General features: G+C 34.9%; 2 protein-coding genes across 2 annotated transcripts; both read right to left on the bottom strand.

Moving 5' to 3' along the window:
* Nucleotides 1–43: 43 nt before the first annotated feature.
* LOC128184405 (E3 UFM1-protein ligase 1-like) lies at nucleotides 44–13,553 on the bottom strand. The gene is made up of 18 exons (XM_052853856.1): nucleotides 13,465–13,553; nucleotides 11,859–12,004; nucleotides 11,567–11,693; nucleotides 9,191–9,305; nucleotides 8,782–8,912; nucleotides 8,314–8,372; nucleotides 7,723–7,866; nucleotides 7,340–7,515; nucleotides 6,678–6,848; nucleotides 6,352–6,478; nucleotides 5,745–5,804; nucleotides 3,200–3,443; nucleotides 2,768–2,934; nucleotides 2,136–2,269; nucleotides 1,757–1,837; nucleotides 1,539–1,630; nucleotides 895–1,106; nucleotides 44–422 (listed from the first exon to the last, which is right to left on the bottom strand). Exons 1-18 carry the CDS (start codon nucleotides 13,536–13,538, stop codon nucleotides 277–279), a joined length of 2,406 nt encoding a protein of 801 aa, XP_052709816.1. The 5' UTR covers nucleotides 13,539–13,553; the 3' UTR covers nucleotides 44–276.
* A 1,982-nt stretch (nucleotides 13,554–15,535) lies between these two features.
* On the bottom strand, nucleotides 15,536–18,071 carry LOC128185780 (leucine-rich repeat-containing protein 15-like). The gene has a single exon (XM_052855442.1). It carries the CDS (start codon nucleotides 17,542–17,544, stop codon nucleotides 16,387–16,389), a length of 1,158 nt encoding a protein of 385 aa, XP_052711402.1. The 5' UTR covers nucleotides 17,545–18,071; the 3' UTR covers nucleotides 15,536–16,386.
* Between the last annotated feature and the right edge of the window lie 629 nt (nucleotides 18,072–18,700).

Below are 18,700 nucleotides of genomic sequence, written 5' to 3'. Positions count from 1 at the left end.
AAGTACCGTAGATGCAAATGAGAGAAAAATTCTAAAAAATCACTTCAGCAGATGTATTGTAATTTATAAGTGAAAGTCGTCACAAAGGAAACTTAAGATGCACAATAAATATGAGAAATAATACTTCAACAACTCATTATCTACACTTATTACAACAAGTTCTATCAAATCTATTCCTGAATAATGTTTTCCCATAGCCTCCTCACTGGTGTGATATTTCGTCCCTTCACCAGGTAATTATTCTATCACATTTTCAAATTCTTGTTTGTAATTTTTTCACTTTTCTTCCTCCTGTTTCGGTGATGTTTTCTTTGTCTTGGTAGCCATGTCTACGACCTGAGGTTTTAATTTGTCCATTTCAGCCATGACCTCTGACCCATCTTTGTCCTCACTCTGTAACTTCATCTGTTGTATCACAAGGTCTGAAAGATACCAAACACATAGTATATGTACATGCATTTATCAAAATACTGTAACCAAAAATGGTATGCCACCTTACCATATATGGTTAAAAAATAAATGTGAAAGGCATGCCAATTAACAGCCTAAAATTTCTGATTAATTAAATAACAAACTAAATCAAATAAAATTGATTTGGATCACCAGATGAATATCAAGCCCAAAACTTTAACAATACTGGTTAAACAGTATTCAACATAGGTACAGTTGTTTAATTACATTGTGAGTTACGACCTTGTATAATGACAAGTACAAGTGAAACAAAGTTGTGAAACGGAGCCTTTAGTATAACAGATGAACACACATATTGGTACCATACATGATGATACCAAAACTGTAAGATATTGGAAACTATTACCTAGTAATTGATAGATTAGGGGATTGAGTAATTTATTTCTCCCTGCATAATTATCGGAAAACCATTCCTTGACTTACCCTGCATGCGTGTTAGTAGATCATGTTGCTCGGGTGGTAGATATGGTTGGAGAAAGGTGACAATTTGGGGAACACATTTGCCGGGGGCATGAACTATATTGGACGTGAAGGTCTGGAACAGAACAACCACCGACAGGTGTAGAAGCATGGCGGCGTCCGTCTCCTGAGACAGCTGTTCTAGGAGGGCCTGACGATGGTTGAATATCAGCTGTCTGAAAGGTCAACACACAATACACTCAGAACACCAATACAGAAAACATGTTATAAAAACACAATACACTCAGAACACCAATACAGAAAACATGTTATAAAATCACAATACACTCAAAACACCAATACAATGAGCGTTACATGTATATGGAATTTGTACTTACAACGAAGTCAGTCCCACCTTACCTTAAGCTAACTAAATATATTAACAGTTTATGTTCATGATAATTTGAAATTACTTTTACTAAAAAGAGAAATGGTATGCCTTTAACTTTTTGGTTTAGTCTACATGTTTGTACAAAAATCAAATGTGCCTCTTCCATCTTGTACCCTGACCACCTCATCGTCAGAACCCATGGGTTTACTATCTACCGGTATATCCAGTATCATCAGATTGGTAATAAGCGAAGAAGTGTATTATTAACTTGTCTTACCTTTCCTTCCTTTTATCAGGTTTCCGTAGAAGAATCCCAAGATGTTGTGGGCCACACAGTGCTTCTAACTGCTTGTAAAAGTCTTCTAAGGACTAGAAAAGTTACAAATAAAAAATAGATCTTTTGTACAGCATGCCAACATACATCAAAGAATTTCAAATAGTAACTAACTTGAATCTCTTTTTGACACACAATATTTGTACATTTGTATGACCCACCTTGCCATTTAGAGAGCTGTTCAGCTTGGCCACGATTTGTTGAACGCTCTCTGGCAGTTTACCGATCATCTTGAGCCGTGACTGTAAAATAATGATGTAAAATATAGGTGAAATTCAATGTTACAATGTATGTATTTCATATATAAATACATGTAGTAAATTACATATACAAGATATTTTTAATATATGAAAATCAAAATGTAGCCTTAAGTCTTAAAAGTAATACCGTATTTCAAAATATTATCCTCAAATATGCTCAGTCCTGCATGGGTCATACATTACCTACCAGTAATCTTTCCCAAATACAAATGTACATGTATTTACCTTTAACAGATACACTGACACCACCCCCACACCCTTTTCTACTCCATATACAGACCTCCGGGGTGAAGTTCTCCTCCTCCTCTGAGTTGGACAGCATGTGTTCATGCCCCAGAACATTGACCACGATGTTGGTGATGTCACTACACACTGTCTTCAGGAGGTGTTTAGTCAGGATTGCCTCTGTTTCCTCTGATAGAAAAAATACATGTTTATAATGTCATACAATATGCTTTTTAAAAAAAAAATGTAATATGTATCTGAGCAAGGCAACAGTACATACTTGTAGTAATCACTCTTCAGGTACTGTAATTATTGATTTGATTCTAAACTGACTGACCATTCAACTAACAGTCAGAAATCTTTCTTGACATACGTACTAACACTTGTAAACTTAGTTAGAGAAAAATGCAAAGTAAATTCAAAAGTTATAGACTTATTGTCTAATATATATTATATAACATGTATATGTATTTGATGGGGAACTGTTTAATACTGGTAAGTAAACTGGCAATGTCACTAGATGTAAGCATGAAAGATTTTATCAGTTTATCATTACCAATACTTGAGCTTGATATTTTTATTAGCAGTCTTGAAGATTTATGTACACAAGGCATGAATCAAGAAACATTGCTCTATATAAAAGAATTTATTTTCCGCCAAATCAATTATTTTCAAAGATAATTATACCTGGGAAAAGCTTGGCTCCTTTCTCAAACAGAAGAACATTGGTCCACAGACCAGAGAGCCTCTCCTGCAGGTCACTGTGGGTCTTCCTCTTCCCTGACCCAGAGCCCTGGACAGCTGTAGATCGCAGAACCTCCACAGCTTTCTCCTGATACTCTCTGCTAAGGGGCCTAAAACGTAGTACCACATTGGTTTGTTAGTAACTGACAAGCATTACAAAGAGGACTCTCACATCAATCAGGGGACCCAATATGTGATAATCCGCCACCCTTATAAATTTCTACTGTAAAAACTGTTTGAAGAGTATACAGTTAGATGTATCACCTTTCTGCATAAAAATTAAGGGGTTTATATATACTACTTTAACAAATCTTTAACAGTCCAAACTTACATTTCAAATCTATGTAAATTTCAAGGCTTTATATTGTGCCCCACCTGTGTATTTGTGTAGCAATTTCTGTAATAAAGTCCTCAGGGCAGTCTCTGAGTTCTGGCTGTTTCTTCAGCTCCTCCACCATTTCCTCCACAGACATGAATTGTATCTCCGCCCCGCGGGACCTTGACACTTCCTCTTCATCGGAGTCCCCTCCCTGGTCGCCTTTACCCTTCATGTATTTCTTCTTGGTAGACTTCATCTTGACCTCTCGACCTTGGGTCCCACCACCACTTTTTGTGGAACCTTCAATCAATGAAATACCAAATCAACCTTGGGAATAATTTTTTAAATACCTGTACTGTAAAATCAAAAATTTTAAAGAATTTGTAAAATTTTGCATGGGCCAACATTGGTAGATTGCCAGGGTGTTTTTTTTTTACCGTATTTTTCGAAAATTAGGTCGATACGGTTAATTGGGCGAAGGAGGCCGTTTTTAGCCAAAAAATAAAAAATAGTATAAATAGGTCGACTTCGAAGAATTGGTCGAAAAATTACTGCTAGTTCTAATGAATAAATGGTTTAAACCAATAACGTTATCATATAGTAGCCTTTAATCTTATTTCACAGTTTTAAACAAAAGGGAAATAAAATGTATTTCTTGAAAACATCGTAAGAAAATATCTGAAATTGCATCAAAATTTTCAAACCAATTAATTCAGTACGGCCGATTTTAATTTAAGATCGTTTTTATTACTTCCCTGCCATGTGTACAAACTGGTGTTAACCGGGGGATAGTAACCTAGCCTGGAGGCATGACTACGGTAGCACATGCCACCCTGTGTCTCTGTGTGACTTTTTTACTGTGTATATACACACGAGTCAACCTGATCTTATTGAAGCCTGCGGGCATGAGTAGCACGTGCCGAGAGTTCAACTGTGTATTTATAACAAAGTAAGCGCTACCCAAACTGATTTCAGAGACACCTGGCTAAAATTTCATCGAAAGTTTTATGTTGAATATACAGAAAAAAACTTGTTCATGTATTCTATTATGAAAACAAATTGGTTTTTTTCTTATTTCTTTCCCCCGTAATTACCCTTTGTACGGTTCTCATTTTACTTTTACCGCGCGAAATCGATTTCCTGTTTATCGTAAGCACACGTCGGATCAAAATGCATGACAGCATGTAATAATGATCGAAAAATGATTCAGTCAGTGATCTAAGTAAGAAATATAAGAAGAAATAAATCAATTTACATTTAATTTTGTTTAAATGACCTAAATTACTACAGTATATTGATTAAAATCCATACGATTTTTACACAGTATTATAGTAAACACTTATGATTTTATTGGAGGGTTGCATTAATTTTTGCAAAATTTCATATCAAATTTTCCAACAACAAAAAAAAACATAAATTGGGCGAAGCTATGAATAGGGCGAGGTTCACGTGTCAGGAGAAAAAAGTAACGACCTAATTTCCGAAAAATACGGTAATTTGTTGGGACATTTTGGATTCCCGCATATGAATAAGAAATGAAGATCATGTTTCATAATTCACTGATGATGTAAATTTGGTGGTGGGGGGGGGGGGGGGGGGGGGTACCCATGAAAGAAGAACCACTATAAACATTAATCATTTCACAGGATCAACATAAATAGCCAAAATAATCCCCAACTACTGTGCACATGTTTGTGCTGAGTCATGCACTTTCGACTGAACCATCATGGATATCCATTATCATACATATATGTAATAGCATTAAAATTACATACAACAAATGGAAATGTAATACATGTAAAATATTCTAAAGGATACTTATTATAATGTACCAATAATATGAAATAAAGAATGTGTATACTAGATATATCATAATAATAGTAAGTATACAAAATAGGTATTTCATTATATTGTGCACAGTACAGGTATATAATATACATAACTACAATACACCACAAAATATCATAATACATGTATTGAAGTTAATAATGTAAAAAGTCTCCCAACATATAACAAGGAGGTCATTGATTGGTTATAAGTTATAATTATAACTTCAAAGAACGGCTTCTACTTGTGCATGTCTACTGAGAGAGAGAGAGAGCTGAAGTCTAAAATTCTTCAGGAACAGCAGAAAGAAACTGAACATAGGTTTTTTGGTTTTGTTGGCAATCAACATCCTTAGTTTTCATTCTATATGCAAGAAGACTGGAAATCCACAGATCATTTCTTGATTAGAGATTAGCATGATTATAATTCATTACATGTATTATCATTCATGATTAGATTCATATTTAAAGTTTGATTTTATTTCAAATATTTAAAATCATACTAACTAATAGATGTTTTCGGTTAATATTACAAAATTTGAAATTTAAGAGGATAATATAGCAATGAATTTAGATACCAGTAACATACTAAACTAAAAAAGATTTAATTTTAAATTGCATGCAGTTTACCCCCACCCACCCTCTTTTTAAATAGAACATGCAAATTTTTGTTTGAAATTGTTTGAATTTGATCAGTTTCTTCATTTAACAACAAGCAAATGAAAGAGATGAACACTGAAGGATTAACAGATTAACACAATTAGTGGAGAAATACCTTTCACCACCATTTGGTAACAACCTGGTGCAACCTCTATCAGCCAAGAGGGAGATAACTCTGTCATCAAAACATGCTTTCTTTACAAAATATCTACAGACACTAGCTATATTTCATACACAAAATGTACACGTATGCAACAGATATTTAAAATCATTTCATTTACAAAAAAAAAAAATCATAAAATAACAACTTACATGCACATGTATATATATACCGTAATGATGTACTGATGTATATTCCATGCATCTTTGACAGTCGTTAATACTCACAGTAATGAGGTTAACAGTATGAAATCAGGTATATACTGTATTATACACCCTTGCTTTTAAACTTTTTAAAATACCAGGGATACACATGGTACTGTATTTTAACAAGAGAGACACAGCACTATCTAAGGATGTGAATTAGTTTCCTCACATTTAAATGATTTTTTTTTTATCAAACATTTTTCTAAGCCCTAGTACTTGCAAGAACACTGAACTACAGTTGCACAACTTCTACTGGATTTTCTGGTAGGGTGCTCCAACATCTAGTAACATGCATTGCATAAAAAAGACAAGAGATATTGAAATCCTAGCTACACAGCTGTGCACTCCTGACTCACCTGCTTGTTTCTTCTTCCTCTGGTCCCTCCGATCCTCCTTCGACCCATCATCCAACATGGAGGACTTAGATGCCCCTCCTCCCTTCTTCTCCATTCCGAGGAACAGTTGGGGATTGCTTCTAGCATCCTATACAAGAGTTACATAAACAGTCTTTATCTCAACACAGCTACTACAACCAGATTGGTGCACAGTCCAAACCCTAAATGCACAGTATTTACACTACAGTGAATCTGAATAATAAAAAGAATTCATTCTGCACAACAAGCTTACATGAATTTCTTCTTTTACATCTATCTGTCAATGCCTCTTTGATTGACATTGTTACCTTCTCTGCTTTCTTCTGGACCAGTGAAGCAAATGGCTGCTTCCACTTAGAGATGTACTTCTGGCTGGTTACTATGGTATCACAGCAGATAATGGCATCTGTCTGCTTCTTGACACACTCTTGGAGGAGAAGGTGGCAGTCCTCCTCAGAGAAAATGGACGGCAAAAAAGGCTGCAACGCGAAAAAAAATGGAGGCCTTTAAAATCATTTATCTCTCTGAAAGCATGCAAAGATCTTACAAACTATCCAGTCAAAGAAGCTACAGGGTTGTCAAAATACATGCAGATTACTGTAGTTTATAAAATATTCTACAACTTTTCCTTAAACCTAAACGTCAGAACAACTGATATGTGGTGTTACACATTTTTTTGTTTTCTTCATTTGAAGTGTACCATCAGCCATAAACAGAGGAAGCCAACAAGATTATCTCTCAAGAGAAATATGGGCTAATTGATTAAATTTGATATTGACCTTCAGTTCTTGGCCTATATTTATCCCAGCTTTGACCTTGATTTTTTTCGGAATATGCATAAAGCAGTTGTCAATTTATAAGTGAAGACAAAGTTCTGAGCCTATGTTAGACATAACGGGTTCCCCTTCTCCTCACTCAAGCTTTTTGATATCAGAAAAATTTAAAGGAAGGATCCTGATAGGAGACTGACCGTGACATCTGCATATCCATCAGTGCTCATTGCCTCCTCTATAGAGGCTTCCGTCTGGTCAATAAGACCACTCCCCACACACACTCGCTTCAGGTAGACGATGGGCTCCGACTTGAAGTGCTTCTTGATGAAGGTTTTAGGATCAGAGATTCCCAGTCGTATCAAGGTGTCATATTCTTAAAGGAAAAAAATTCACTTATTGAAAGACAATATATAATGAGTTCTATATCCAAGGAATAATGTTTACATTTAATAGACCATCATTGCTAGGTCCACATAAACACTCTTTTGATTTAAAAGAAATATATAGAAAATATACATTTCAAGAGTTTTCTATAAGAGGGGGTCTATTTTGTCAGTTTTTATTTTCAGATTCCACGTACCAAGATAGCCATTTTGCCTGTAGAAGCTGTCCACCCATTCATTCTGAGCTCTGGTGTAGATATCGGGGATATACATCATCTTCTCTTGCCTGCCAACCAAGCTGCCTTTTAACTGACCAGTATGAACCATCTCCTCTAGGATAGCTGTAACAACAAAATCATACAATTATAAATATGTTTGATGATGGCTAACAAAAGTTTGTAAATGAAATTGAGCTTTCAACTAACTAACAACATTTGCTGTCAACTGTCTTTAAATAACATTATATATTTGCCCTATTAGTTTTAATGTAAAAATTGGAAATAGCTGAAAGGATAATATAGACAAAACTAATCTTATCAGCAAGAAAATATTTCTTGTAAAGAAAATAAAAGCAGAATTGTTGTTAAATTTTAGTTTCATACATACCGGTACATGTATTATTGAGTGGGAAAAAATCCAAATATTTTAGATTTAAAATTTGAATATTTTCTAATATCCTTATACAAATTACGTTTTTTTTCTCAAGGAGATCAATATAGCTTAAAAATTGTCACAACCTTCCAGCATTCTTAAAAGAAAGAGATCTTTTATTAACTCTTAATGCTTACAGAAGAAGAGTCTTTCCTGGAATCCATATCGCTGCATCACTACTGCTACAGTTGTCGGTCTGTAATACATAGGAAAACATTGCTAAAATGCAATCTTTTGGACAAACATCTCATTCATGCAGGTTGAAGACTTATTTACTTAAACTGTTTTTATGCATCCATCAGCTGCCTAGAAAACACTTATCATATGAGGAAATGTATTAAAATATCAGACTTTAAACTTAATTCATCTCAGTAACAATTAAACATTAAAAAGGTCAAAATAAGCGACTCTTTGTTTACAAGTTCCAATATTTCTTGAATTTATGTACTGTAATAAATGAATAAATAGTAATACTTATATTTTTTAAACATATTTCTATACATTTGGAGGTCACTGAGAATTGTGTACGAACAATAACTGTTCTATACATTTGGAGGTCACTGAGAATTGTGTGCAAGTGTATGGGGTGGGAGGGGGGGTCATACCTGGTGACAGCACTGAGAGCTCCCCTGATCTGACATTTCATCCTGGTAACAAACGCTGCAGTGTATATAACATCCCTGTCCTGAGAGTCTAGCTTCCCTTTAATGATCTTTCCTATCCGTTCCCTGATATGCTGAAATACAGTACATCACTTTCATTAATGAACATGATAATTTGGTGCTCCAAAGAGTACCCAGTAGAAATGTCTAGGCTCTTTAGTATGGTAGAATACTCTAAAAGTGAAATGAATCAGATTTTTGACAAAGATCAAATGTTTCATGTGTTTACTTCAGTATGATCAGAATCTATTGCATAAATATTAAGGGAAATATTACTCTTCAAAAAACTAAATACCAGTACTTCAATGAGGATGATTTACATTCATTGACGTGTATAGCATGTGAGACTTACTGAGGACACAAAATCAGCGGGTAGATCGTATTGTTTTGTGATGTCCACCATCGTTAGATAACCTTTGTCCTGGAGTTTATCATTTACTTCCTCAGCCATACTGTCCAGATAGTTCCTATGTAGAACACAGAAAAAGGTCTGGTGTAATAAATTGGGGGGTATCTTAATTTCAGTGAGGTCATAGATGAACAGATATTGTACAATGTTAACTTATGTTAAGATTGATGTCAAAGACATTCTTAAGTTTCATATTTATGTATAATGAAGATATATGTATAATATGCTAGTATCTTTATATTTGGTAAAAATGGGTCAGATTTTGGACCTTACAAAGTATTGCACTTTGACATAAATTTAATAACAACTGGTGTTTAACAAAAGTATAACAACCCACATAAAAGCCCATTTATTTATCCACAAGCACACATAATCTACCTGTACTACTATCTACTTGTACTATCTACCGTATTTCACGGAATTTAGGTCGATACTTTTTTCCCCTGACATGTGGACGTCGCCCTATTCATCGCTTCGCCCAATTTATGTTGTTTTTTTTTGGCTGGAATTTTGCAAAAATTTATGCAACCCTCCAATAAAATCATGAGTGTTTACTGTAATACTGCTTGAATTTCTGTGTAAAAATCGTATGGATTTTAATCAATATACTGTAGTAATTCATCATTTAAATAAAATTAAATGTAAATAGATTTATTTCTTTTTACATTTCTTACTTAGATCACTGACTGAATCATTAAATGCTGTCATGCATTTTGATTAGGGATGGGACGATCCACCGATGCACCGGTGCATCGCGGTATTTATTATGACGATATTTGGATCGATACATTTACCATTAATACAACGATACCTTACCGAACTTTTTTTATTTTTCAAAAATATCCGAGCTTCATATATCGGCTATTTTTAGTCCGCGCGCCTAATATGAAAGTACAAAGATGGCGGAAAACCTCGTAAAGTTGTCAAAACTGTTAGGAAGCTAAATATGGAGTGTAGAAAACTTTTGGAGTACTTGTTTATGAAAAACTAGTGTACACGAGACTAAAGTAATTTGTAAATTGTGCAACGCTCATTATGAATATAACAAAATAACTTTGGACATGCGGTAATACATCGGCAGGTTGAATAAATTTTAAACTTTTATTCATGTTTTCATTTAATTGCAATGTATCGTGATATGTATCGTATCGCATCTCATGTATCGTGATATGTACCGAATCGGCTCAGTACAGTATCGTCCCAGCCCTAATTTTGATCGTGTGCTTACGATAAACAGGAAATCGATTTCGCGCGGTAAAAGTAAAATGAGAACCGTACAAAGGGTAATAACAGGGGGAAATATCGTCGGGTAGAAATAAAAAAAAAAACAATTTGTTTTCATAAGAGAATACATGAACAAGTCTTTTTCTGTATATTCAACATAAAACGTTCGATGAAATTTTAGCCAGGTGTCTCTGAAATCAGTCTGGGTAGCGCTGACTTTATTTATACACAGTTGAACTCTCGGCACGTGCTACTTATGCCTGCAGGCTTCAATAAGATCAGAGGTTGACTCGTGTGTATATACACAGTAAAAAGTCACATAGAGACACAGGGTGGCATGTGCTACCGTAGTCATGCCTCCAGGCTAGGTAACTATCCCCTGGTTAACACCAGTTTGTACACATGGCAGGGAAGTAATAAAAAACGATCTTAAATTAAAACCGGCCGTACTGAATTATTTGGTTTGAAAATTTTGACCCAATTTCAGACATTTTCTTACGATGTTTTCAAGAAATACATTTTATTTCCCTTTTGTTTAAAACTGTGAAATAAGATTAAAGGCTACTATATGATAACGTTATTGGTTTAAACCATTTATTCATTAGAACTAGCGGTAATTTTTCGACCAATTCTTCGAAGTCGACCTATTTATACTTTTTTTTATTTTATGGCTAAAAACGGCCTCCTTCGCCCAATAAACCGTATCGACCTAAATTCCGTGAAATACGGTATATTCACTTATCCACAAGCAAACTTACATGTACTTATCTACAAGTACACTTCCTTTTACAAAACCAAGTCACTTATCCACAAGCACATTAATCATACTTCTCCATAAGCATAGTTAAAATATTTATCCACAACCATATTAATCCACAAGCACACTTGCCATACTTTTATATCCACAAGCACACTTACTATCTACAAGCACACCTCTAAGCACACATACATGTACTTATCCACAAGCAATCACACTTATCCACAAGCAATCACACTTATCCACAAGCACACTTACTTATCCACAAGCACACTTACTTATCCACAAGCACACTTACTTATCCACAAGCACATTTACTTATCCACAAACACACTTACTTATCCACAAGCTGTCCAAGAACCAGCATCAAACTCTTGTCCTGCTTCACCATCTCTGTCACTTTATCCTCAATATGTCGAAAATCCACATTTAAAATCTGCTGCAGATCAACCAAATTGATTCTTCCTGCATATAATATGATTAATATATTCAAACATGATAACAATCGTTATTAACTCTAAAAATGGTTTCCCACATTTAATTTTTAAAGGTTTTAAAGTCAAATAGTACACAATTTAATAATGTTAATAGGAAAGTAAAAAAAATCATTTCTTGATTTCTAAACCTTACCTCCATGAACAAAAAGTTCATCTTGAATTTCCTTGGCTAGCTCCTGATAAGTTAGATATTCCTTGCCATCCAAGGTGTGGATAACTTCTATCAGCTTCTGTTCCACTAACTTTGCAACTATTTCAATCACATTTCTTTCTGATAACCTGTAAAACAAAACAAAAATTGCAGTAAGACTAAACATCTACATGTATTTCATACATAAATAACTAAAGATGAAAAGTGACCCTTTGTACTTATCTCAAATAATTTTAACAAAAAATCTTAACACAAGACTCTTAACACTCTACATCTAATCTAATTAGGAAGATAACAATGCCATTCACATTTTTTTCAATGATGAAAAAAAAACCCAGACAAGTTACAAGGAAAGAGAATGAGTTTCCTTTGAAAAAGAATCATATCTAAAAGCAATATTAAGACCAATATATAGATAAATCTCATCAACTATTAATCCACCAAATCTGATGATAATGCACTATAGTCTGTCCCAAGATATTTTTGCAACACATTTGGACGATTTTTAATAAAAATACACTTAACTGTGAAAGAAGTGCAAATGAAATAGTTGAAAGGGATATTTTCCAAGATAAATTCATTGACACATTATCATCTTTCACTCGGAAAAATTCACAGGAACGAAAACAGATTCCTTACGGAGATTTATAATGGGGAATATTTACATTTTTTCTTCATTCGGAATACACTCGGAATACATCGCGCAATTTTTCAACGTTATCATCCGGGCTTGCTGCAATACAAAATCTCCGTAGACATCTCATTTTTTAGCATTGTATTGAAACCTGATAAGCTAACAGGGGCGTTTCGACTGAGAAATCTTCATACTTTTGAATGAACATCGTTTGAATCTTAAGGTATTTATAAATATCAAGCCATTAAGCCAAATGTGAATCCAAAATATCTTGGGACAGAGTATAGAATAGGTATTGACAGTACATTAGTCAAAAGCTCTAAAGTTTATATGGTTTTAATCTGGAAAAAATAATACATTGAAATAAAATTATACTACCGGTAGTTAAGCATGTGTCACATACATGATTTATGTAAAATTTAAGGAGATTTTATAAGGTATGGTGCCTATTTCCATGCATACTTGTCTATGGTAAAGACATTGCTAAAGCAAAAACTGAAATCAGTTCGAACATTTCCAGATTTGAAATATAAGGATTTGTGAAGAAAAAGGAATAAAGGCTAATTGTGTACATTCATTCCTGTCTATCTCTAAGGAAAACAGTTTTCACAGTGTAATACATTTAGCTAACTTTTGAAGAATCAATTTCTCTCACAGTTTTGTTACAAGAAGAATTCACTTTCCCAAAGTTGTTTTACTAAGTTTTTTTTTTGGCTAAATATGTTTTGCAAAATATATTTAACCATTTTTAATTACTGTGCAGAAATATTTCATTTGAGATACAATATCATGTTTGTTCTTAAAATAAACATAGCTGAATAGAGATCAAAAGTATTTGGATCCGTCTTGCACATATTGTCCCATTTTTACTGTCACTGACCGAATATTCGTGTTTTTTCTACTTTATCACCTGTATGTACATGTTTTAAAAATATTCTTTCATCACTTCCTTACTTTTGTTTTGTGCTGCTTAACTGTGCAAGCTGAAAATCAGCAGCCAGACGTTTCACTTCTTCCCAGTCAGCCATGTTCAATGTTGTCAATATTTCGTGGCAATACAGAAGAGTTCCGAACAAGGGACGGAACTCGTCTATGTCTCTGTGCGGCTCATTACATTCTTTCTTCCATAATTCTTATTTTATAATTTCATGAAACACAGACACAAACCATCAGGGGTGGGGGGGGGGGGGGCAGGGGCTGCCCCGCTTGATTTTTCTCGAAGCGGAATTAAATTATCATGGTGCTCGCCCCCCCCATCTTTGGGAGATCTGAAAAATCGAAGTAAAATAAGAAAATTAAAAGTTATAGGTAAATGTCTCAAGGTACCCCCCCCCCCCCCCCCCAATCCCAATGGATTAGGATTTTCATGGTTTGCGCGAGTTTTCTTTTTTTTTTTACTGTTGCTTGTCAAGAGGTTTTGGATGAATCTGCCCCCTCCCCCCCCCCCCCCCCCCCCCCCCCCCGTTACCGTTAAAACGATGCTACATCAGTACGTGCTTGAACAAAAAAATATTGTGTAAATACTTTTTTTCAAAGTATGTGATAATGCACCGCAGTGCATGTACTCTAGACTTATATAAGTAATGCTAAGCCCCTAACTGCACCAAATGTTCACTCATTCTATAGATAATGCAGTGTCCCAAATCAATGGATTCAATTTAAGATTGGTTTTTTGGTTTTAGATCATTTTTAAAGCGCCAATTTTATATCATTTTCAAAGTATAGTTATACATGTTATTCATAATTTGGAAAGGTAAAGGTACATGTAAGAAAAGCCCTATTGGGATACGCACTCATGACTTACAGCATCTAACCTTTGCGCTACGCTGTCAGGTCACAATGTTTTGAAACAAAATATTTATGAATTTATACTTGATTTATTTCAATGGGAAGTGCGTTACAATATGGAGATTCCCATACCACTTTTTAAAATTTATTTATTCCTTGATCATACCATGCATTTACACTGGTTTTAACTTTCAGATGCAACATTGCTACTGATGGCAAAATGGCAAAATTTTGTACATTCTACATCCTGTCTCGCCGTTAGAAAATATAAGAAAATGAAAGTTTCAATTTGATCGAACTCCTTCAGATAAATTTAAAGCTGTACGTGTGTATTGAATCATAACTGAGGCCGACAATTTTATCATTATCGTCGAAAGGCTATGTGAATCAAACGTATACGGTTATGGCAGAATAAAACTGCTAGAAAAATCATTGTACCATTGGAATTTTAATTTCATAAAAGCTAGTTTTTAAAAGTTTTTTTTTTTCAAATCTCCAAACCAGTATAAACTTATAATACATTTTCTGGCTTTAACGTGTATGAATAAAATGGTTCTGCCATGTCGCGGTAATATAATTATGAAAAAGTCTGATAAAAACCAGCCTATATCTCCTACCCTCAAAATTAAACTCTTCTTCACCCAAAATTTTCGATGCATTCGATGCAAATAGAGTGAAAAAGGGGGTGTCGCCATCGTGGGCAGTGCATGTACCATAAAATGTATATATACGAGACATCTCTATGTCATTCGAAGACGTGAAATATATTATATATTGTTGTTTTTAAGTCTCGTAGGGATTTTTGAGATGCCACAATCTGATGGTAAAAAAGTTTTTAAATGGTTGTTATACATCAAGGGCGCCCTTGGCCACTGAGTCTATAGGTTCTTCAATGCATGCCAGCGCCAATTGTAAAGTGTAAAATTTTTGTCCTTTATAATATTCCGGTATAAGCTAGGTTTGATACCCAACATTCACTTCTAATGTCAGTTCTTATATCGAAGTGACCTAGCTGTTTCTTATCCTGTTTGCCTATTGCGGCCGGATATCAAACCCGCTACCTTCCGCTCAGGGAACGAGCAATTAAACCACTTGGTCATACAGTGACCTGCGTGTATCTTAGGATCGGTGGTTGAGTACGATACCCCATTTCTCCATAAGTGCTGTCGTTTTTTGACGTAAATGGAATGACATGACGTTTTATACACGTACATTTATAATAAAACGAAAGAAAATGTTGTAGAAACAAAGCGAGTTTAATGCAGAAATATGTAACATATTAAAAGTACAAAATGTGGCAAAATGGGTGTATTCAAATATATAAATACCTACTTATAAAAATATCAGTACAAAATATTAACAAATATACAGGTGTATAATAGAAAAATACGAACACGACTGATCATTTATAAAATATAATAATAACAGGGGAAGAATGTTCGACATAACTTTGGAAACAACACACAACTTTTGTCGGTTAATGCCATAGGATGACAGATCATTCGTCATCCCCTCCCAAAATAAAAAAAAAAATCACAGTGACAAAAGGCCGGGAGGAGTAGACGTGAACATTTAATGAGCCTGAGAGACCTAAAAATCAATGAACACTAAAAATGGGGTTTTTATTCTTCTCTTTTTCCCTCTTGTTTATTTCTAGATTCTAGCTTCAGATTTTAGACTTCTCAGCGGTCCAACAACTGGTAAAGACATTGGAAGGTTGAGGAGGCCACTGGGATCCGCGATCTTTAAACATGATTACAATTATCAATAAAGAAATCTGTATAGTTACACGTTTCATTGACATGGGACAGTATAAGAAAAATTTTTTAATGTTCGTTAGCCATGAGTCATGTATTAACTACTATAAACACACCGTATAACCTTATCACGTTATACATCCTTCTTTCGTTACAAGCCTCTCTTTTCAAAACGAACTAATTATAATTAAGCTAATAATCACTTCACTTGGCGTTCAATTAAATTGGCCTATGAATAGTACACTATATTTTTATACTGTCTGCAGTTATATCACACATTCTAATGCCTGTAAAAAAAATCTGACAAAATATATCAATTTTTACCGCGACATTAAGCGTCTGCAGTCAGTGGGGATTTATCAACAGAAGAATATTGTGCGTGACTGTTGCGCACTAGGGATTTCCTGACGCCACGTGCAAGTGACGTCAGACGGTTTCTATAGACTATAAGCACCCCCACCAGGACCAGGGCTATTATGACCAGCAGTACGATGACAACCACCACCCCAGCCTGTACGGAACTGTCCACGTGGTCCCCGCACATTTCGCTATCCGACAGATTGATGATATGTTTATGGAAATTAGCTCCATCATAACATCGATATTTGCCCATTCCCATGAGGTGAACTTTGGTCGTGGTCATCCAGTCTTTGAACGGTTTGATGGCACAGTCACATGACCACTGCTGGTTCAGCAGGTTCACGGTCAGATTTACGTCTGGGTTTTCACTGTGTATGGTATCAAGAACATCCATGGTTCTTTGGTCTACATAGGTAAAGACGTTGTCCGAAAAGTCTATTTTTTCCAAAAATTTGGATTTTTGGAAGCAGTTTGTTAATTGCAGTCTCCCGAGACTGTTTCCATGGAAATTAATGTGCTTTAAATTGTCCATGTTGCAGAGTGACTTTCCTAATTCCTCATCCAAAAATTGTATACCATTGCAACCCAGTCGTAAGGTTTCAAGTTTGGAAAAGTTGGTATTCTCAAATACATATCTCAGATGGGTTACATGAAGTCTCTCCATGGGCAATAATGCAGCGGTGAGATCTAACTCCACTAGACTGGGCAAGTTGTTGAAGTATCCGGAATGGCTATCTTTATGAATCTGCCAACTATTGTTATCGAGGAAAAGTTTTTCCAAGTTTGGCATGCAATGGAATGTTTTCCCATGGATTTTCGTAATATTGTTGCTAGACAATACCAGCTTTGTCAACTTGGTTAGCTTAGAGGAAGACTGCTGGGAGCAGTTACTAAAAGCATTGGGCGGCAACTCGTTAAAACTGCCGTTTGTGATATGGATTTCCTCAAGATCGGCTGTAATCAGTCCCTTCAGTGTATTGTTTATAAAGGCTTGGTCAACTTCCTTTCCTGAACACCACAAGATGGCATTTGTAACTGGCCTACACGGATCACTGGAGACTTCCTTTGTGAACAAACACGCCACCATGAAGCTCACAATGCTCGTGAACCAGAGACCTTGGTTATCCATCTTGAGGATTTATCACAGAATATTTGAAACGAGTCCAAAATTTCCAAACCCCAAAACGCGATCTTTTTTTTATAAAATGGGACGACTTTTCGGCTGTGTGAGAGACGATCACGTAAACAAGCACAGTGTACTTGTGTCACATACGCACCGAACCAGACATGGACGACACAGGTACACACGCTCAGGTGTGTTTACCTTTTGACGCAACACAAGCGGTATAGAGTCAAACTGGTCTCTAACAGAATCAGAAATTGGGCGATATATGTAATTACAACTTCAGTGCTCTAGCTGCGGCTCGAAAATGTCAATAATGACAATTATCCAAATTGCAGTCGGCAATGCACAATGGCAAAGAAAAACAATGTTAAATTGGCCAGCCATCAATACACATTAACATACAGGGATAACCAGACGAACTTAGTTCAGTGAATGCTTATTCATTTCACAAAGTCATACATTAAAAAATTAATTACGTTATAAGAAAGGAAATACAGTCATTATGATTTAACAGTTTTTGGTGTACAAAGCTTGTCTCTAATTTTTTGTGTAAAAAAAAAGACTAACAATGTGCATAAACCATGCATGTATATAAAAAAAAAATTACCAGCTTCTTGTTTTTCAACTCTAGAGGTCTATTATTTTTTTCTTTTTTGTCTCCCGTTAAAATTGAAGGGGAAGAGGTAAGTCTAAGTTTGGAACGTAATCCTGATTAATCCAGTCTAATTTTGTTCCACGCGACGTATCGAAAACCGGAGAGCGGGTCGAAGTTCTACTTTTAATTAGCTTGTAATTAAAAATGTGAAAAAGAAAGTACGTTAAATTTTTAAAAGATCTTGCGGATTAAATACATTTATTTTGAAAAAAAAAACCACCCATATTGAATATATTAACAATTATATTCAGAAAAGTTTAGATTTTGTGGAACAAATGACAGAGACATGCGTACACGATGTATACATGTATACTCTTTTAATGAAAATTTTTGAATTTCGGATAATTAAAAAATAACAATATTGATCACAGGATCCAATGTATTTTTATTTTAATACAGGTTGTATTATCGAATTTAACTTTTTTTAACTTGAGGGACGCTGAATAATTCATCACGGAAACATCACAGACTTGTTTTTTATTTAATGTATAATAAAAGCTTGAA

Source organism: Crassostrea angulata, chromosome 5 (assembly GCF_025612915.1).
Source record: "Crassostrea angulata isolate pt1a10 chromosome 5, ASM2561291v2, whole genome shotgun sequence".
In the NCBI taxonomy this organism is placed as follows: Eukaryota; Metazoa; Mollusca; class Bivalvia; order Ostreida; family Ostreidae; genus Magallana; species Magallana angulata.
This window is presented reverse-complemented; position numbering and strand designations above follow the sequence as displayed.